Source organism: Rana temporaria, chromosome 1 (genome assembly GCF_905171775.1).
Source record: "Rana temporaria chromosome 1, aRanTem1.1, whole genome shotgun sequence".
Lineage (NCBI taxonomy): Eukaryota > Metazoa > Chordata > Amphibia > Anura > Ranidae > Rana > Rana temporaria.
Window position 1 is genome coordinate 16047373 of NC_053489.1, and position 21892 is coordinate 16069264.

The 21892-nt window shown below is 43.8% G+C and overlaps 1 protein-coding gene across 1 annotated transcript; it reads left to right on the forward strand.

Annotated features, from left to right (window-relative positions):
* The first annotated feature begins 503 nt into the window (after positions 1 to 503).
* Positions 504 to 21595, forward strand: LOC120917943 (vomeronasal type-2 receptor 26-like). The gene is made up of 6 exons (XM_040329834.1): positions 504 to 1023; positions 2114 to 2899; positions 11895 to 12122; positions 19093 to 19216; positions 20070 to 20643; positions 21469 to 21595. Exons 1-6 carry the CDS (start codon positions 928 to 930, stop codon positions 21593 to 21595), a joined length of 1935 nt encoding a protein of 644 aa, XP_040185768.1. The 5' UTR covers positions 504 to 927.
* The last annotated feature ends 297 nt before the right edge of the window (positions 21596 to 21892 follow it).

The window sequence follows — 21892 nt, forward strand, 5'->3', positions numbered from 1 at the left end:
TCTTCAAGGAATGAGCTCACAGAGCGCTTACCTTCTTGTAAAGAAAATGACTCCTTGAATGTGCAGCTCTCTGTTTACAATGGCAGGGGATGGATGGATGTCTCCCACATGCCAAACCGAGTCTCCTCCTGATGTCCAGTTATAAAGGCCAAATCTTCATTGTGTTCCTCGATCATTAGTAGAATAAATGAAAGAAGCTTCTCATGGTGAAGTACGTTTTTAAAATTTTTAATAAAGAATAAAAATTCTGCTTACAAGCGGTGAAATGAATATGTACGGTTCTCACAATACTTCCGTGTGCTGTTCCTGATACGTCCGTCCCTTACATGTTACGCCAATCACGTGGCTTCATCAGAGGTGACGGAATACAGAATCTGTCTGTATTCATGAAGATTGCCTTTATCACTTGATTACACTAGAACTACATTTATGTGCCACCATATGACCCGTGTGTACATATATGAATTGTTGTTATGTCATTTTGTGATGTGTATATATATATGTGAATGTTTTACTATCTAGTTATGTATCAATTGCTATGTGCCATGTCATGTTCTGATGATAATAAGCATGTTTACATTTTTTCAAGTTGCTGGTCCTATGGAGCAATACACACGGCCACCAATCCCACCATAGGTCTGCAGTTGAAATGTGTTCTACATTTTGCCATAAAGAAATTCGGCTTGAATCCTTGTCCTGTAGACCAATGAAAAACTCTCCATTTTCTGCAGGGTTTACACGAGAGAATACAGACATCTCCTGGCTTTTATATTTGCTATTGATGAGATAAACCGCAGTCCAGATATTCTTCCCAACATAACTCTGGGATATCATGTGTATGATTCTTGTGGACATGTGAATAAAGCTATAAAAGACGTTCTACAGATATTGTCTGGACATACAAAGGAAGCTCCAAATTATTCCTGTATGGAGCGGGGTACCCTGGCTGGTTTCATTGGAGATCTCCATTCTGACACCACTCTCCAAATGGCCCAGCTGCTGAATCTATATGGTTACACCCAGGTAAGAAAAGAAGAACTTCCTATATTATGTAACGTTAGGACAGCGAGTCGTCTTATGGTGAGGTGGGTCAAAAGGGTACAGATAATCCTTGTGTCATAAAGTATAACATTGTTCTAAATAAAGAAGGCAGTGCTGTGTAGGGATGGGCCAATGGTTCAGTCCAATATTTGGCTGTTATGGAATTTGGACAAATGCCTGAACTTTTGCCCATTCAGTCCTCTGATGATTATACCCTATATTACCAAAAGTATTGGGGACACCTGCCTTTACACACGCATCAACTTTAATGGCATCCCAGTCTTAGTCTGTAGGGTTCAATATTGAGTTGGCCCCGCCCTTTGCAGCTATAACAGCTTGAACTCTTTTGGGAAGGCTGTCAACAAGGTTTAGGAGGGCATCTATGGGAATGTTTGACCAATCTTTAGGAAGCACATTTGTGAGGTCAGGCACAGATGTTGGACTAGAAGTCCTGGCTCACAGTCTGCACTCTAATTCTTCCCAAAGGTATTCTATCGGGTTTAGGTCAAGACTCTGTGCAGGTTAGCCAAGTTTCCCCACCCCAAATTTGCATATCCATGTATTTATGGACCTTGCTTTGCACACTGGTGCGCAGTCATGTTGAAACAGGAAGGGGCCATCCCCAAACTGTTGGGAGAATTGAATTGTCCAAAATGTCTTGGTATGCTGACATCTTAAGAGTTCCCTTCACTGAAACTAAGGCCCAACCCCTGAAACACCACCCTGCACCATAATCGTCCTCCACCAAATGATTTTGACCTGTGCACAAAGCAAGGTCCATAAAGACATGGATGAGGGTGTTTGGGGTGGAGGAACTTGACTGACCTCAACCCGAAAGAACACCTTTAGGATAAATTAGAGATGAGACTGTGAGTCAGGCCTTTTCATCCAAAACCGGTGCCTGACGTCTCAAATGTGCTTCCGGAAGAATTGTCAAACATTCTCCTTGGACACACTCCTAAATCTTGATGACAGCCTTCCCAGAAGAGTTGAAACTGTTAAGATTTTGTTCTTTCCATTTGGATATTAAGAGTTTCACATTATTTATACATACAGTTTTCTTCCTTTCTAGATTAGTTATGGAGCCAGAGATACTTTGCTGAGTGATAGAAAGATGTATCCAAACTTTTTCCGGACAGTTCCGGATGATGAGATGCAATATGTGGCCATAGCAAAGTTACTGGAAAGGTTGAAGTGGAACTGGGTCGGGATCCTTACATCTGATGATGAATACGGAGAGAGGGAATTCCGACATCTCAGCAAACATTTATCTAATCATGGAATTTGTATTGAATTCAAGATTCTGGTGTCTAAAGAGAATTGTAATAAAATTCCTCCAGAGCTGCGGAGCTCAACCACGGAAGTTCTTATTATTTGTGGCTCAGTTAGTCGGACTTATTACAAGTTTTTATATCATAATGCCCCTTATTACACGGAGAAAACATTTATTATACCAGATTCTTGGTCAATGAGTGAAATATTTTTTGATCTCAGTAACTGCAGCTTGGTGTTTACATTCCCCAATCTCCGCATAAAGGGAATGTTGGAATATTTTTATAGTATTTATCCATCCAGCCGCCCAAATGACCCCCTGATGGAGGATATTCAAATAACTGAATGTGGATGCTTTTCAAAAAAACAAATGAAAAATGTCCTCATTCCACTCACATTTAGACACCCTCTTAGGGACTGTGGTGTGGTGACACTTCCACTTGATTTATATTATCCTGATGAGAAAACATCCTATAGAGTGTATATCTCAGTCTACATTTTGGCTCAAGCATTACATGACATGGATTTCTCTTTAAAAATAAATAACAAAAAATCTGAAATAAATCCACACACACTAAAGTATAAGGTGAGAGCGTCCAATGAAAGTTTACTTGTATCTTTTTATACTCGGTCAGTTCAGTACTGGAACACAATGTGCCCAGACAAAAATTACACCCAGTTTAGGTTCAAGTTCGGTGCTGGTGCAAGGATTTTTGACACCCTAGGCAAATCTACATTTTGCAGCTCCCCACCTTGGCTTCACTCCTGACTCCACCCCCTTTGGCCTGCCCATGTATACAGTGACATCACGCAGCGCATGTTAACGGGCAAAATAAAGCATATCAACACGGATAGGTTACAGCAGTTCACAGTGTGAAGAGAAGAGCTCCCAGGACTACAAATCCCAGCATGCTTGGGCTGCTATGACATTGTCAGTCATTGTCACCCCAGGATGGTGCTGGAAATGAATAGAAGGAAGATTGTAATATATTACCCACTTATTTGGTAAAATATAAAAGATGAGGTTGCACTGAATAAATAGATAGCCAGTATGTCAAGCCAAACAATGACCGGGACCTCTGAAATGATGACAAACTTTAGTACCTTCACTTTTCCATAGGTAATGCTTTTAAGGCTAAGTTCACTTTTTGGAACATGTTACATGGCACATCAGTATTTAGGGTGTAACATATTCCAGCACCTGTTCCCTCACCCCCATGCCAGTGGGTAGGGGTTCCTCTCCCCCAAAACCGCAGCCGCATTTAAAAACAGCATGGGTCCGCCCACACGACTGTGTTACAAGAATCTGTGAATGAATAAACTACATGTCCTGTCTTCCATCGTGGAAGACAGAATTGTAGTATCAATGGACAATGGTTGTGCCGACCAGTGCACTCATAGTTACATTAAAGTTTAATAAAGACAATAGTCCATCCAGTTCAACCTGTGTAGGTGTGTGTGTGTCATTGTCTATATTTTTTTCTCATATGCCTGTATGTTGTGTTCTTTACCTGCTTGCAAACCGCCGCACGACGATATACGTCGAGAGAATGGCACGGCTGCACAAAAGGACGTATATATACATCCCCCTTAAGAAGCAGCATTGTGGATGCGCGTGTGCCGACGGTGGCATGCTCCTGCCGCGAGCTCCATGACTCCGTCCCACAGGTTCCTGTAATCGGAAGCGGTGATCACTGTTGTGTCACACACAGCCCATACCCCCTACAGTTAGAAGAACTCTCTAGGGCACACTTAACCCCTTCAGCGCCACCTAGTGGTTAACCCCTTCACTGCCAGTGTCATTTTCACAGTAATCAGTGTGTTTTTATAGCACTGATCGCCAGAAAAAATACAATGGCCCCAAAAATGTGTCAAAAGTGGCCGATGTGTCCGCCATAAAGTCGCAGTTCACCGCTATTACTAGTAAAAAAAAAAAAAAAAAACTGCCCTTTCTATCCCCTATTTTGTAGACACTGTAACTTTTGAGCAAACGGATCAACAAACACTTATTATTTTACCAAAAATATGTAGACAAATACGTATAGGCCTAAACTGAGGAACAAAATGTTTTTTTAAATATTTTTTGTGGATATTTATTATAGCAAAAAGTAAAATATATAGATTTTTTTTCAAAATTGTCGCTCTATTTTTGTTTATAGCACAAAAAATAAAAACCACAGAGGTGATCAAATACCACCAAAAGAAAGCTCTATTTGTGGGGAAAAAAGGATGTCAATTTTGTTTGGGAGCCACGACGCACGACCGTGCAATTGTCAGTTAAAGGAACGCAGTGCCAAATCGCAAAAAGTGCTCTGGTCTTTGGCCAGCGAAATGGTCCGGGGCCTAAGTGGTTAAGATGCACATCTAAGGCCCCGTACAGACGAGCGGACAGTCCGATGAAAACGGTCCGCCGGACCGGTTTCATCGGACATGTCCGCTGGGAGATTTCGGTCTGATGGCTGTACACACCATCAAACCGAAATCCGCGCGGACAAAGAACGCGGTGACGTAGACGACATCGACATTCTCTATCGCGCAAGTTCAATGCTTCCACGCATGCGTCGAATCAATTTGACGCATGCGCAGAATTTCTGTCTGCTGGTTAGACGTACTAACCAGCGGACATGTCCGCCGGACAGCTTTTAAAAGTATACATACTCCACACTGACACCACCAATTGTGGAAGAAGAGAGTTCCACATGCTTATTGTTCTGACAGTGAAAATACCCCCTGGGGAGTTTAAGGTTAAACCACTTCTCCACCAATCTCATTGTGTGGCCCTGTGTCCTCTTACACTGCATGAGACTGAATAGTTTTTTTTCTATGCTGGGATCACCATTAAGGTATTTATAAATCGCTATCATATCTCCTCTCCAGCGAGAATAAATGTAGTGCTTGTAGGTGTTTCTTATATTTGAGGGCATCCAGTCACCTTATTAGTTTTGTTGCCCTTCTTTGGACTTTCTCCAGTTCCAGAACATCCCTTCTGAGGACTGGTGACCAGAACTGGACAGAATACTACAGATGTGGTCTAACCAAAGATTTATAAAGTGGTAGGATTATAGTTTTATCTCTGGAGTATATCCCTTTTCTTATGCATGTTAATATCCTGCCGACTTTGGTAGCTGCAGCTTGACATTGCAGGCTATTGCTCCTTGATTCCCCCCAGAGGTTCTCCCCCTAGTGAGTAGTTTAAAAACGTTAAAAAAATGTCTATATTCTGATGTGAAGTTATTGCCCTGCTTATTTTTGTGTTGTCCGCAAAAACTGAGATTGAGCTATCTTTATCCCATCCTCTATATCATTTATGAATAAATTGAATATTATTGGTCCCAAGACAGAACCTTGGTGTACTCCACTTACCACTCTGAATACACATTATTTATCACCACCCCTTGGACACGCCCCTGTAACAATTTTTTTACCCAAGAACAAACCTTATGTTCCATGCCTACAGACCTCAGCTTGTAGATTAAGCACTTATGGGGGACTGTATCAAATGCTTCACAGTCCTTCCTCTGTGTAGATGGCAGCTCACTTCATCATAGAATGGTAGCAGATTGGTCTGGCAGGAATGACCTTTCGTAAACCCATGCTGATTACTACTAATGATATTTTTTCTCCAGTACATTTTTAGATACAGTCCCTTATCATCTCCTCCAATAATTTACCTACTATTGATGTTAGGCTGACTGGCCTGTAGTTTACAGGGATTTGTCTCTGCCCTTTTTTTGAATATTGGTACCATATTGGCTTTTCTCCAATCAGTTGGGACAATTCCTGTCAGTAAAGATTAGGAGCAATGGTCTGGCTATAACCTGACTGAGTTATCTAAGGACTCTCTTGTACAAGCCATCTGGTCCTGGGGATTTATTTGTATTAAGTATATTAAGTCTTCCATTCACTCCGGCCTCTGTTAGCCACAAGGGTGTGTCCTGTGATGTGTTACTAACAGCAATGTCACAATATACCTCTTCTTTTCCTGCATAAAAGCTGAGGAGAAGAAGGAATGTTGTACAGTTGCTTTCTCTGTGTCATCCGTAACCATCCTCCCATCATCATCTTTTATGTTGGCAATGTGCTCTTATCTCACATTTTTACTGTTAATATATATTAATATATAAAAAAATATTTGGAGTTTTTTTACTCTGCTCCACTATGTTTCTCTTGTGGTCTTTTTTTAACCACCCTAATTGCGTTCTTACAAGTTTTATAGCATTCCTTGTAGTGTGGGCACCTCTCCCACAACCGATAAAAGTGATCTCACGGCGAATCTGCCATGGAGATTATTTTTATCTTAAAAAGAAATGCACAGCATCCCCGAAAATACCAGGGTTATCTCAGCTAGCTGTTGGCATAACCCCGGTATTTAGCGTAAAAAAAATACCAACGTACGGGTACATTGTTTTGCGGGAAGTGGTTAATATGCTCCTGAAGCATTGCCATTTTTCTTCAGTGTTCAATGTTTCTAGGATTTGATAATTTATGCCATGTAGTAATGACCACAGTTCAGAAAAATTGCCTCGTGGGCGGTAACGCGTTTCAGAGCATGCATGGCTCCTTTGTCAGACCTGCATCCATGCTTGCCTGGTGGGCGTATGAGAGGGGAGGGGGGAGGAGAGGGGAGGGGCTGGTGTCTGCTGATAGGCTGGGGGAAAGAGAGGAGGAGTGTAGACCAGTGGATGGGATGGATCTGGATCCAGGGATATCTAGCCCGAGACTCGATCGGGATGTAGTCTGTCAAGGGCTTATACATAGAGATCACATTGTGGAAATGAGAGAGATTGGTGATACAAGTCTGGGTGCAGCTCCAGGGCATTGGAAGGTGGTGAATAATATATATGAGCCAGTGTTCATGGAATATAGTATTAATCATAAACTGCAGCATGCTGAACATGGGAGTATTATGTTTAAATTGATGGATGTTGGTTCCATACAGGGACATAGTCATGTGACTGGACATATGACATATTAAGCACATTAGATTTAGTGTGTCTGGTCTTAAAGGGGTTGTAAAGGTTCATGTTTTTTCACCTTAATGCATCCTATGCATTAAGGTGAAAAAACACCTGACAATCACAGGCCCCCCAGCCCAGACATTTTACTTACCTGAGCCACTTCACCTGTTCTGCACGTCCCCGGCATCCTCTTCTTCATGTCTCGGCATTGATTAGATAGATTGATAGCAGCGACACCATTGGCTCCTGAACGCCGAGTGTATGACACGGGAGCACGCCCGCAAGGTAACTCCCCTCGGGAGAGAGCTTCCCAGAGGGGGTTAGCTATTGCGGAGAGGAGCCGCCGCGGTACCCCAGAACAGGAGGACCGGGGGCCACTCTGTGCAAAACAAACTTCACAGTGGAGGTAATATGACATGTTTTTTATTTAAAAAAAACTTAAAAATTTTAACTTTAAAAAAACAACCACTTTAATTGTCCTGGAAGGGACAGAGAGGGTTAGAGCATGATCGGTAAAATTTAACAGCATAATGAGATCGAGGTGTGTGCATATGTATATATATTGTGACAGTAGGCAGGTAAAATCACCTGGTTGCATCCAGGGTGGAATATATATATATGTCCCAGATTCAGGCTTTATGCCAATTTATACCACTAGGGGGAGTGCTGGGAGTCCTGCAGGGGAAGAGTTAATGAGCCCAGCTGAAGTAAGTGAGCTCATTAAGACCTCTACAAAAACTCCCAGCATGCTAAGGGAGATGCTCCAACCTGGATCAGTTCTGTGTTGTGTAGACTGGGGAGTGTGCTTTCTGTGAAGTGAGACCAAGCCTGTGTGGCTAAAACTTCTAAAACAGGAAGATAGGGGCTGGGGCAGCACAAGGCTGTACCTAGTTGTTAGTTAGGGAAACTACATGTGTAGTAAGCGGTCAAGCTGACCAGGATTTTTTTCATGTTTGTTTTTTTGTTTTTCTGCTATATTTTTCACTGTATATAGTTTAAATAAACCACACCTTTTGTTTTTTCACCTACAACTCTGTCTGCTGTGCCTAATTTTGTGTGGCGAACCCGTCTAATCAACCCGTCCAGGGGTCACACGCACCCGCTGCTGAGCTAACCCCCTCACAATGTATATATATATATATATATATATATATATATATATATATATATATATATATATATATATATATAATATATTTATATATATAATATATTTATGAGAACCTGTTCATATGTACAGTATATATGGGGGATAGATTATAACCAAAGCATACTAACCAAACTAACTTGACTACCAATATACTTTACTCCCTCTAGCACTATACACATGATGGCCCAATGAAGTACCTTTGGTTATAATCTATCCCCCTATATATATGTATAGACAGGTACTCATATATACCTAACGTTTCCCACTTAACGTCGAATGTACCAAACTTTTTCCATTCAACATTGAATGGACTTTTTTACATACAATGTACTTGACTTTCTTCATCACCCAACTAAGTAATGTTCTAAGTAATGCTCTGAAATGCATTGTGTTTCTCTCTCTCACCTTGGGTTACGTCATACGCCAGCTGATCCCATCTCAGCACGGAGTCTCGCCACCTTTTCCCGTACGCCGAGTTTGACTCTTGGTTCCCCGTCCACCGGACACCGCGGCCGATCCAACCAGTGGCCTCCATCACATCTGCCTGCCAGGAACCGGCCGAGTGACGGACTCAGGAGATTCCAGATTCCTCACCCTCTGGGCGCATGTCAGCCATTGCTTATGTGGAATTACATGTTGCTGCAGCTATTAAATATTTGCACCAAGAGGCGCTTTTTCTTTGTTGTTTTTCCCATTTTTTTTCAGGGGGATGTGTGTCCGCTCTTCTCCTTCCCCTCTGGCCACCAGTACCAGACATGCAGCTCCTGGGCCCACAGATAGGCTAGTGGAGCCCAGTAAGCATTGTGGGGTGCAGTGGCATGGGAATCCCTGTACCAGGGGGTGTGAGACCAATCATGTGGCAGTAGCGCCGCCCGAATGTTTGACCTGACAGTCAGGAGGCTGTCTGTCAGTTTCACATACAATCCCAGTGACTGCAGTCACCGGATTGTGTGCAATACCTCCCACTGTCAGGTCCATACAAAGTATGGACCCGGCGGCAAAAGGGTTAAGTGGCTCTTCTCCAGAGTATATACCTGTAATCTATCAGTCCTCATAGCTGAGATCCTCTGTCCTCCGTTTTAATTGTGTTGCCCTTTACTGAACTCTTTCTAATTCATCAACATCTTTCCTGAGGATTGGTGACCAAAACTGAACTGTATATCCAAGATGAGGCTGAGCCAGTGTATTGTAAAGGGGAATAATTATTGATTAATCTCTGGAGCGTTCACATTCACAGAGCAAATTGTTTATAAATAGACCCAATAAAATGTATCTGATCATAAATGCTCATCAAATAGGTCATTTGATCCCGATGACATTCTCTGAGTGAGATTAGGGATGAGCCGGTTCGCTCCAGAACATGCGAACAGGCAAAAAATGTTTGTTCTAACACATGATCATTAAAATCAATAGAACATGAACATGAAAAATCAAAAGTGCTCATTTTAATATGTTAAATAAGTTTAATATGCAAGTTATTGTCATAAAAAGTGTTTGGGGACCCGGGTCCTGCCAAAGGGGCGATTTAGTTTGCATGTGCCACGCTATATAAATTCTTCATTCATTCACAGGGGACGTGTATCAATGCAAAAAAAAGTTTTAAAAACAGCTGTTTTTTTTGGGAGAAGTTAAAAGTGAATTATTCCCTTAAATTTTATACCTGGGGGTGTGTATAGTATGCCTGTAAAGAAGCACATGTTTCCTATGCTTAGAACTGTCCCTGTGGTGATGAGGCCCTTGTCCCCCTCAACATGGGAACAACCTCCCCATGTTGAGGGCACGTGGCCTGGAACGGTTCAGGAGGGGGGCGCTCTCTCATCCCCCCTCTTTTCCTGTGGCCTGCCAGGTTGTGTGCTCGGATAAGGGTCTGGTATGGATTGTTGGGCGGACCCCACGCCATTAACCACTTAAGCCCCGGACCTTTAGGCAGCTAAATGCCCAGGCCAGGTTTTGCGATTCGGCACTGCGTCGTTTTAACAGACAATTGCGCGGTCGTGCGACGCGGCTCCCAAACAAAATTGGCGTCCTTTTTTCCCCACAAATAGAGCTTTCTTTTGGTGGTATTTGATCATTTATCACCTTTATTTTTTGCACTATAAACAAAAATAGAGCGACAATTTTGAAAAAATGCAATATTTTTTACTTTTTGCTGTAATAAATATCCCCCCAAAAACATATATCATTTTTTTTTCCCTCAGTTTAGGCCGATACGTATTCTTCTACCTATTTTTGGTAAAACAAATCGCAATAAGCGTTTATCGATTGGTTTGCGCAAAATTTATAGCGTTTACAAAATAGGGGATATTTTTATTGCATTTTTATAATTTTTTTTTTTTACTACTAATGGCGGCGATCAGCGATTTTTTTCATGACTGCGACATTATGGCGGACACTTCGGACAATTTTGACACATTTTTGGGACCATTGTCATTTTCACAGCAAAAAATGCATTTAAATTGCATTCTTTATTGTGAAAATGACAGTTGCAGTTTGGGAGTTAACCACAGGGGGCGCTGAACGTGTTAGGCTTCACCTAGTGTGTGTTTACAACAGTAGGGGGTGTGGCTGTAGGTCTGATGTCATCGATTGTGTCTCCCCTATAAAGGGGATCACACGATCGATACGCCGCCACAGTGAAGCACGGGGAAGCATGGGGGAGCGATCGCGACGAAGTGGCTATAAACGAATAGCCGCGTCGTGGTCCCGGATCGCTCCCCGAGGTAAGCCGCCCGCCGCACGCAGCGGGGGGGTCCCGATCGGACCCCCGACCCGCGGAAAGGCAAGGGCGTGTATATACGCCCATCTGCCTGTCCGTGCCATTTTGCAGACGTAAGTAGTCGTGCAGCGGGCGTTAAGTGGTTAATTTTTTATTTTGATGATGTTTTTTCAATGACTTTGATCTGTATTGCAGGGACCGACCTTTTATTTATAGCCGCAAGTAGTTTTAAATGACTTTTTTCCTTTAGAAATGTCATTTTGTGCAGGGACAGTTCTAAACACGGGAAACATGCGCTACTTTACAGGCATACTATACACACCCCCCAGGTACAAAATGTTAAGGAATATTTCACTTTTATTGTTTCAGTTTAAGCATTATTAAAATCACTGCGCCTGAAAAAACTGCAGTTTTTAGAACTTTTGTTGCATTGATACATGTCCCCTGGGGCAGGACCCGGGTCCCCAAACACTTTTTATGACAATAACTTGCATATTAACCGTTGAAATTAACACTTTTGATTTCTCCCATAGACTTTTAAATGGTGTTCTGCGGCTTTCGAATTTGCCGCGAACACCCCAAATTGTTTGCTGTTCGCCGAACGGGCAAACAGCCAATGTTCGAGTTGAACTCATGTTTGACTCAAACATAAAGCTCCTCCCTAATTGAGACATAACTAGATAAAAAATCTATAGTCAAAAAATGATTAAACATTCTATATACTTGTTACCTATAATAATTTCTGTCATTATTTAAGCTGTCCCACTATGTAAAAGAAGTCCAGTACAAGAATCCAAATGACGAGGTCGTGATTTTTAATGATAAAGGAGAACTGCCCTGCCCACTGGAAATTGGAAATTGGATTACAAGAATTAAAGGTAGAAATATCACTGATTGGATGATTGTGGGTCACTTTGATGGGTCCCTTTCAGAGGGTCAGCAACTTACACTAGAACCAGAGCAAATATCATGGAAAGGAGACAAGGTGAGTTACTTATACAAGAAACATTCTAGTTGTGTCCCTAAACTCATCTCCAGACAAAACCTAACCCCCTTCCCCTATCCTGTTCATAGACCACCAACATCTTCCCTGACCCATTCCATGGTGATTAGATGAAGGTGTCAGGTCTAGATGTGTGGATATAAATGCCGGGATATGTTCCCATCACTCATTATACCTGAAGAAGTGGATGAACTACAAAACATCTTCTAGACTTTGAAGTGGAATGACCACCAGTATTATCCATGGCCAGATTCTACCCAGACCTTCTGAATTCATTAGGCTGTAAACAGAACAAAAAAAACAGTTCAGAGTAGTAATTCCCCCAATCAGAAATTTGCAGTTACTGTATATACATAAAAAAAACTAAAAAACATGGAGCTACCTGGATTTCTGTACGAGTGACTCCTAAAATGCGGTCAAATGCGGTTGATTTTCTCTTTGGATTCTTAAAGCAGCGTTTGTACTTGGGACAAATTATTAGAGATTACGTGAAATCACTGAGAAAACAATGTTGAAGGGCAATTGGATAACAAACTTCATGTGGTGGAAACAATAGTTTCAACATCCAAATTCTCAATGTGAACTCAAATCTAAATGTCCAACATAAATACAAATCGCGTTCCCATCCAAGAATTGCGACTGTGAGGCTTTGATTTCATGCAACCCTCAGTGATCACAGACCGCCTGGCACATTTATTTCCACAGGTAAAATGCAGAGTAATCGGGATATTGCCTTTTAACTAGGAATGAGGCGAACACCACCCGATTGGTTCGCACTAGAACCTGCGAACAGACCAAACGTTTGTGTGAACTTTAGAACCCTGTTAAAGTCTATGGGACTCGAACGTTTGAAATCTAAAGTGCTAATTTTAAAGGCTAATATGCAAGTTATTGTCCTAAAAAGTGTCTAGGGACCCGAATCCTGTCCCAGAGGACATGTATCAATGCAAAAAAAAGTTTTAAAAATTGCAATTTTTTCGGGAGCAGTGAACTTAATAATGCTTAAAGTGAAACAAAAAAAAGTGAAATATTCCTTTAAATTTCGTAGCTGGGGGGGGGGTGTATAGTATGCCTGTAAAGCAGCGCATGTTTCCCTTGCTTAGAACTGTCCCTGCACAAAGTGTCATTTCTGAAAGAAAAAAAAGTAATTTAAAATCACTCACGGCTATAATGAATTGTTGGCTCCCGGCAATACAGAGAAAAGTCATTCATAAAAAAAAAAAAAAACACGGGGGTCCCCCCAAATTCAAGCCCTTCAGGTCTGGTATGGATTTTTAGGGGTATTCCACCTCAAAAAAAAAATGGCATGGAGTTCCCCCAAAAATCCACACCAGACCCCTTATCCAAGCACGTAACCTGGAAAAGGAAAAGAGGGGGGATGAGAAACCCCCCCTTCTGAACCGTACCAGGCCATATGCCCTTTACCGGTGGTTGCTCACCCTGCTCCCGAAAAAATTGCAGTTTTTAAAACTTTTTTTGCATTGATACATGTCCCCTGGGGCAGGACTTTAGGACAATAACTTGCATATTAGCCTTTAAAATTAGCGCTTTAGATTTATCCCATAGACTTTTACAGGGTGTTCCACGGCTCTTCGAATTTGCCACAAACACCCCAAATTGTTTGCTGTTCGCCGAACAGGCAAACAGGCAAAATGTTCAAGTTGAACATGAGTTTGACTCAAACTCGAAGCTCATCCCTACTTTTAACATTGTTTTCACAGTGATTTCACGTAACCACTAATAATTTGTCACTTCATATATATTTAGGGGCAGATCCAGAGAGAGAGTACGCCGGCGTATCTTCTGATACGCCGGCGTACTTTCAAATTTCCCGCGTTGTATCTTTAGTTTGAATCCTCAAACCAAGATACGACGGCATCTGGGTTCGATCCGACAGGCATACGGCTTCGTACGCCTTCGAATCATAGATGCAATACTTTGGCGTCCGCTGGGTGGAGTTCGCGTCGTTTTCCGCGTCGGATATGCAAATTTGCTTTTTCCGACGATACACGGATGTACGTGCGGCCGTCGCATTCTCTTACGTCGTCTCTAGTCGGCTTTTTCCGGCGTATAGTTAAAGCTGCTAGTTTGCGGCGTATAGTTAGATCTGCCTTGTTAAGTATGGCCGTCGTTCCCGTGTCGAAATTTGAATTATTATTTTTTTTGCGTAAGTCGTCCATGAATAGGGATGGACGTAAGTCACGTCTAAGTTAAAAAAATGATGTTGTTGTGACGTCATTTCGCGCAATGCATGACAGGAAAATTTAGGGACGGCGCATGCGCAGTTCATTCGGCACAGGGACACGCTTCATTTAAATGAAACACGCCCCCTACTTGCCGATTTGAATTACGCACCGAGAGATACACTATGCCGCCGTAACTTAAGGCGCAAATTCTTTGTGGATTCGAGGAATTCAAAAGTAAGTTACAGCGGCGTAGCGTATCTCACATACGCTGCGCCTATCTAAATGTATGTGGATCTGCCTCTTAGGACCCCGTACACACGAGGAGACATGTCCGATGAAAACGGTCCGCGGACCGTTTTCATCGGACATGTCTCCTGGGAGCTTTTGGTCTGATGTGTGTACACACCATCAGACCAAAATCCCCGCTGACAGAACGCGGTGACGTAGAAGACACCGACGTTCTCAAACACGGAAGTGCAATGCTTCCACGCATGCGTCGAATCAATTTGACGCATGCACGGGATTTCGGGATGCTGGTTACACGTCATAACCAGCGGACATGTCCGATTAGGTGTACTAACCATCGGACATGTCCTTGCTAAGAAACTTTTGTCCGCTGGAAACCTGTCCGCTAGGCCGTACACACGGTCGGACATGTCCGCGGAAACTGGTCCGCGGACCAGTTTCAGCGGACATGTTCAACCGTGTGTACGCGGCCTTAGTTTCTTGTAGATATCACTGATCGCACTACTATTAGTTTAACATTTATAATTTAGCTATTTTTAGTAATCGAGGTGCGGGAACTGTGGGCCAGATCCATGTACATCGGCGCATATATAGACCGGCGTAGCGCATCTCATTTACGTTACGCCGGCTCAACTTAGAGAGGCAAGTACCATATCTTCATAGTTTTTGCGCCCAAATTTGCGCCGGCGCGACGTAAATTCCGAGGCGTAAGCCGGCGTAATTGAAAGTGGGAAGGACGTGGGCGTGTTCCATTGAAATGAGCCCTGATCCCATGCAAATGAAGGGCCGCTGGACTGCGCATGACGCTGACTATGGTCAGAGCCTCTCTGCGCATGCTCAGAACTCGGCCAGGCGCAATCAGTGAGATAGGAACTAAGCCCGGCGTACTTAGTGAGATACGCCCAGGGCATGAATAGGCCCAGACATACGCCCTTCCATTGCAAAAGTACATCCATTTGTTTCCACCCCTTAAGCAAGGTGCTTTTGTTCCATTGTCTGTTGCTGTTTGTTGGTTTGTGTCCTGTCGGTGTGGTTTTTGGAGAGTGTTTTGGAGAGTGTTTTGTAAAGATTACTAAGAGGAAGAGGAAGTTAAACTACTCCTTGCGGGAGAAGGAGATCATTGTGAGGGCCATTACCCGATATGGTCGTTTTTTGCATGGCCCTGAGAGTGCCAACACCACCCCGGCCAGGAGGAGGCAGATACTGCAAGACATCACAGACGATGTCAATGCGTTGGGTGGTGAGACCAGGACCCGCAATGGGATCCAAAAAAAGATCGATGATCTCAGGCGTGTGGTCCGTGGGAAGCTGGCAAAGATTGCAGCACATGCCAGGGTCACTGGAGGGGGACCTGCATGTATTATTAGGCTGAATGCTGAGGAGCGTGCGGTGGCCCAGTGCTTCCACAGGCAGCAAGTGGAGGGGCTGCCTGGCTTTGACTCCATTGAGGAGGCCGTGAGGACAGGTAAGTGTTTTTTTTATATATCTGGTGAGTAGCATGTGTGGGGGGAAGGGAATATGTGACAAGTGTGTGGACATCCACAGATGTGCAGGAGGGTGCTGGGCCATCTGGTCAGTCCGCAGCCTCCACCGGACATGAGTCTGAGGAAGACCCCCAGGCAAGCCCGGAGTCCTCTGAGGAGGGGACTGGGAGGAGGTGATGTCGGGGAATGATATCACACTCCATTTGGAGGAGTCTTCCCCTAGGGCTGGCAGCAGTCAGGCCTCCATCAGGGGTAGCCCCTCCCACTCCTCCCCCAACAGGGCTTCCCCCCCCAGGGGTCTCCCCTACTCCCAGGCCACATTCCTCATCTGGAGGCAGGAAGGCGACCCACAAGACCAGGGGGGTGGAAGAGGTTCTGATGGAAAACCTAAGAAGGGACCAGGCCCATCAGACCCGCCATCTGGGTCAGGTCACCCAGGCTTTGGGCCCGGATGGAGGAGAGTCTGGCCTCCATCAAGGAGTCAGTGTAGGACATGTCTTGCAACTCACTGGCAATGATTAACTGCTGTAACGACCTGCAGACTGCCACAGCAGGCGTGGGTCAGGAGGTGTGTGCCCTGACCCAGGCTGTCCAGGCCAACACGGCAGCCCTCAATGTGGGCCTCACCAGAATCGCCATGGCCTTGGAGGGCAGGCCGCCAGGTGGGCAGAGACCAGGGGATGCTCCTCCTTCCCCTGATTCCCTCCCCCCATAAGTCTCCCCTGAGGAGCCGGGGCCGTGGCCGGCCCAGGCGTGGGTCACGCCAGTGGTGTTAAATTTTTGTCTTTTTTTTTCAGTGTTTGATGTTTATTTGTTATTTGTTAATGTGATTATGATTTGTTTTATGTTTGTGAATGATGTATGATTGTGGGGGTGACATTCCTGCCGGAAAAGGGGTGTCACCCTCAGTTGTGGTGTAGAAGGGAACCCCAGGACCAGGGAGAAGTGATCCCCAGGTCCGTGTGAATGGTGTATGAATGTACAGTGACATAATTGGAGCCTTGGTGTGGCGTTGCTGCTCCCAAGTCCTGCATGGTGGGCTTGTGCTAATCCAATTTGATGAGGATGTGATGTGTCTGTGCTAGGGACCACAGTGGTGTGCATGCATGCATTCTCATTGTGCCATGATTAATGTGTGTGTTTAACGTGCAAAGATGCCTACTGCGAGGTGTCTCCTGACTGCTCTTCCCTCAGAAGACGGGGTAGCCTCGGTCAGGGGGGGATTGTCTGGTTCGGGGTTCAGGTCATCACGTATGTCAATCTCCAGGCCCCTTCTCACAGCGAAGTTGTGCAGCATGCAACATGCCCCGATGATCTGGCACACAAAGTTTGGGGAATACAACAGGGTACCCCCAGACTTATCCAGGCATTGGAAACTGAACTTCAGGATGCCAACGGTGCGTTCCACCACTCCACGAGTATGTGCGTGTGCTTCATTTTATCTTTGCTCTCCTGGGGTTTGGGGATTCCGGTATGAAGTCATGAGATGGGGCCCAAGTGCATATGCAGAGTCACCTGTAAAGGAAAAGACAGGAGGATGTTAGTCATGCATGTTCCCCTTGTGATGTCTGCATCATGGGGGGGGACAGACATGCCTGACACCCATGTCACTCACCAACCAGCCAGCTGTCTCTATACATGTTCTGTTCAAATTATGTTGGGATGGGGCTTTGACGGTATATGTAGCTGTCATGGCTGGACCCTGGGTGTTTGGCAGAGACGTGCCATATGAGGCATTGGGCATCGGCTATCACCTGTACGTTGATGGAATGCCAATGCTTACGATTGCGGTATATGTGCTCCATGTCACAAGGGGCTGTAGTGCCACATGTGTGCAATCAATGGCCCCCACAATGCGTGGGAATCTGTCAATTCTGTAGAAATCACGCATTGCCTTCACCCACAGGTCCTCCTGGGTGGGTCTGTTGATTTGGTTGGCCATGCATCTGAGGATTGCGGGGATAACCTGGTGCACACATCTGCTAATGGAGGATTGTGCCATCCCAGCCACCACTCCACTTGTCCACTGAAAAGAGCCACTGGCAAGGAAATGGAGTGTTGCCAGTATCTTGACCAGTGGCTCCACTGCATGTGAGCGGTGTGTCTGGCTGGTGATGTCATCTTTGAGGGTTGTGGTTAATTCCATGATGGCAGTAGGGGTGAATCTGAAGATGCGATAAACCTCAGAATCACACATGCCAAAGACGTTTATGCGCGGTCGGTATATCCTCTCCAGTGCCCTCCTCCTCCTCCGTTCCCTCCTCCTTCTGCGCACATCTAAAGCCAGTAGTATAGCTTTGACCATGGATGCCCCTGGCATGTTGGCATACAGATTGTTGTCCTGCAAGTGTGTGTGCTCAGCTCGTCCCTAACGGTGTAGCTTTAGCTGACCTGCACACGTCTGGTGCAAAGTTAAAGCTGCTTTTATGAGGGGTAACTTTAGACCGGACGTACAGCTGATGCGCAAAGCACGTAGCCTGCGCCGGACAAACGTACTTTTGTGGATCGCCGTATCTCCCTCATTTGCATATTTGCATAGCAAAACAATGGTGCGTCTAGCGTATTTTTGCGCCCACGATGCGCCGGTGTATAAAGATTACGTCGGTCGGAAAAATCTGGTTTTCAGGCGTATCTCGTTTTGGGGATACGGCGCATAGATAGGCCGGCGCATATTTACACTTACGCCGCGCATCTTGAGATACGCCGGCGTACGTGCTTTGTGGATCTGGCCCTATATGTTTAGCACATATACACATTTTTGAGTGTTTATGTTCGTACTGATAGTTTTGTTGCTGTAACTTTTCTAATGAAAGGATTCTGCTAGTACTCCTAGATGTCTATTTCTGTCTTCTGGATCAGAACATATTCTGTGGTATCCAGACTAATGAAGGGCCACCTTCTGGAATGGTCCATGTGTTTCCACCAAGTTATACTGTACATGCTGCATCATTGTAAACATCAGAAGCTCGGCTTCCCTACACTATTATATCTGTACTTTTACTCTTGAATAGATCATATAGCTCTATATTATCTCAGGTCCCAAGAGGTCAATGCTCCGAGGAATGTCTTCCAGGGTTCAGAAAATCTGTAAGAGAAGGATATCACCCATGTTGTTATAATTGTGCTCCGTGTTCAGAAGGAGAAATATCAAACCAATCTGGTAAGTTTTATGTTTCTATAAGTATAAATTCTGATATTGAATTAGAAAATAAAACATTTAAAGTCCTTTAAAGTGATTCTGTACACACTTTACACTTTGCAGGCCGAACATCTCCCTAAATTGTATGAAATTAATGATTACTGATGAGGCCTTTCTGCACTTTTCTTCTACCTCTGACCTTAGTAAAACCAACACACACAGTACACAAAAATACTGGCTAGGCACACAGATAACGCTTTTAATGTCTCTGATGTTTAACCCCTTCCTAGCCAGTGTCATTAGTACAGTGACAGTGCATATTTTTAGTACAGATTACTGTATTAGTGTCACTGGTTCTCGCAAAGTGTCGAAAGTGTCAGATAGTGTGAGATTGTCCACCACAATCACAGTCCCGCCATGACTAGTATAAAAAAAAAAGTCATACATATATACCACAGTTTACATAAACCAATCAATATACTCTTATTGGGATATATATATATATATATATATATATATATATATATATATATATATATATATATATATATATATATATATATATATATATATATATATATATTTTTTTTTTTTACCAAAGACATGAAGCAGAATACAATTTATGAAGGGATGCAATTTTTTTTTATTGAATGTGTTTTATAGCAGAAAGTACATTATTATTTTATATTTTCAAGAGTGTTGGTCTTTTTGTTTATAGCACACAAAACGCAGAGGTAATCAAAAAATGGCCTGGTCATGAAGGGGGATAAATCTTCTGGAGGTCAAGTGGTTAAGGAAAATACAGAAAAACATATTTAATACTGTCAAATAGCTACCATGCCTAATGTTATGTTCACTTATTTTTACTCTACAGACAGTGAACTCTGCAAGAAGTGTCCTGATAATGAATGGCCTAACAAAGCTAAAACTATTTGTAGTGACAAGGTCAATGAGTATTTATCATACAAGGAGGACATTCTAGTTTTATTTTTTTCTATAACTTCAGTCATATTTGCTACAACATCTCTCCTTATACTTGGACTATTTGTTTGGTTTCGGAGCACTCCCATAGTCAGAGCCAATAACCGGAACCTCAGCTTCATTCTGCTCCTCTCCCTCATACTGAGCTTCCTTTCTGTATTCCTGTTCCTTGGCCGTCCTGTGGATATTACCTGTATGCTGCAACAAGTCACTTTTGGAGTTCCCTTCACCATCTCAGCATCTTCTATCCTCGCCAAAACCATCATGGTCTTCATTGCTTTTAAAGCCACCAGACCTGGAAGCTCTTGTAGAAAATGGGTGGGAGTCAAACTTCCCAATACAGTCATGTTATTCTGCTCATCCATTCAGGTTATGAATTGCATTCTCTGGTTGTCCATCTCACCACCATTTCAGGAGTATGACATGGACTCCTATCCTGGGAAGATCATCATTCAGTGTAATGAAGGGTCAGTTATCGGCTTCTACTCTATGTTGGGTTATATGGGGTTTCTGGCAGCTGTGAGTTTTCTTCTGGCTTTCATGGTGAGGACATTACCGGACAGTTTTAATGAGGCCAAGTACATCACCTTCAGCATGCTGGTGTTCTGCAGTGTCTGGATTGCCATGATCCCGGCCTATCTGAGCACCAGAGGGAAATACATGGTGGCTGTGGAGATATTCGCCATACTGACCTCCAGTGCTGGAATATTATTGTGTATGTTTTCTCCAAAACTCTACATTTTACTTTTCAAACCTGAACTGAACACAAGAGGGACAATGCTGGGGAAGAGAATGATGTAAATGTAACACATTGATTCAATGTATAATGCTGTAGATCAGATTAAACTTATTCAGTCGTATTGTTTCCATCATCATCATTATGAATGACATTATCATCAGATTTATGATTTTTGGGGACATTGACTGCCTTCTGTCTGCCTAGTGTACATAAGTGGATGGAAGGTGGATGTCACAGGATTGGATGATATTTTAGAGCTTCATTTGTTTTCTTGCTCTTACACCCCCGCCCAGCATGCACAAGCAAACTATTGTCACTGCATTGTCCATTGGACAGTGCTGATCACAAATAAAATCATGTGACCAATCAAAGCCTCACAAAATGTAACCAACACCTGAAGATAGCAGCTTGCCCCCACTTTGCCCTCACACACTGATTGGAGAGTGATAGAAAATAAAGATTCCAGATCACCAGCCAGTACAAGTGCAATCCAGTACCAGCAGTACCAGAAACAGCTTCAGTCTTCCTTCTATTATCATTCATCCCTCTACAGCACAGATATCAAACACAAGGCCCACGGGCTGAATGCGGCTCACCGGGCCTTGAGAAGTGATCCTCCAACCCAGTTTTGTAGCCGGAATGTGGAGTTCTCACCCTCCACTCCTCACTGTCACTTGTAAACACAGAAGCCTTCTATGTTTACAAGGGACATCTTTGCTCTCAGTGGTTCCTGGAAATAACAGATCCCTGTACACAGTCACAGCGTGGCCCAGCGGGGACAGATCTCCAGAATCTGAGAGAGAAAACAATCTCCCTGCAGGTGAGGCAGAGCCACCTACACAGGGAGGTACTAGAGTCAGGCCAGGTAGGAGAGAGAGATGTGAGGAAGCTTTGGAGAGGGGGTGAGGTTGCACACTGTGCATAGTGTTCCCCTGAACCCTGCGCTCTGTACATAGTGCACTCCTGAATTCTACGCT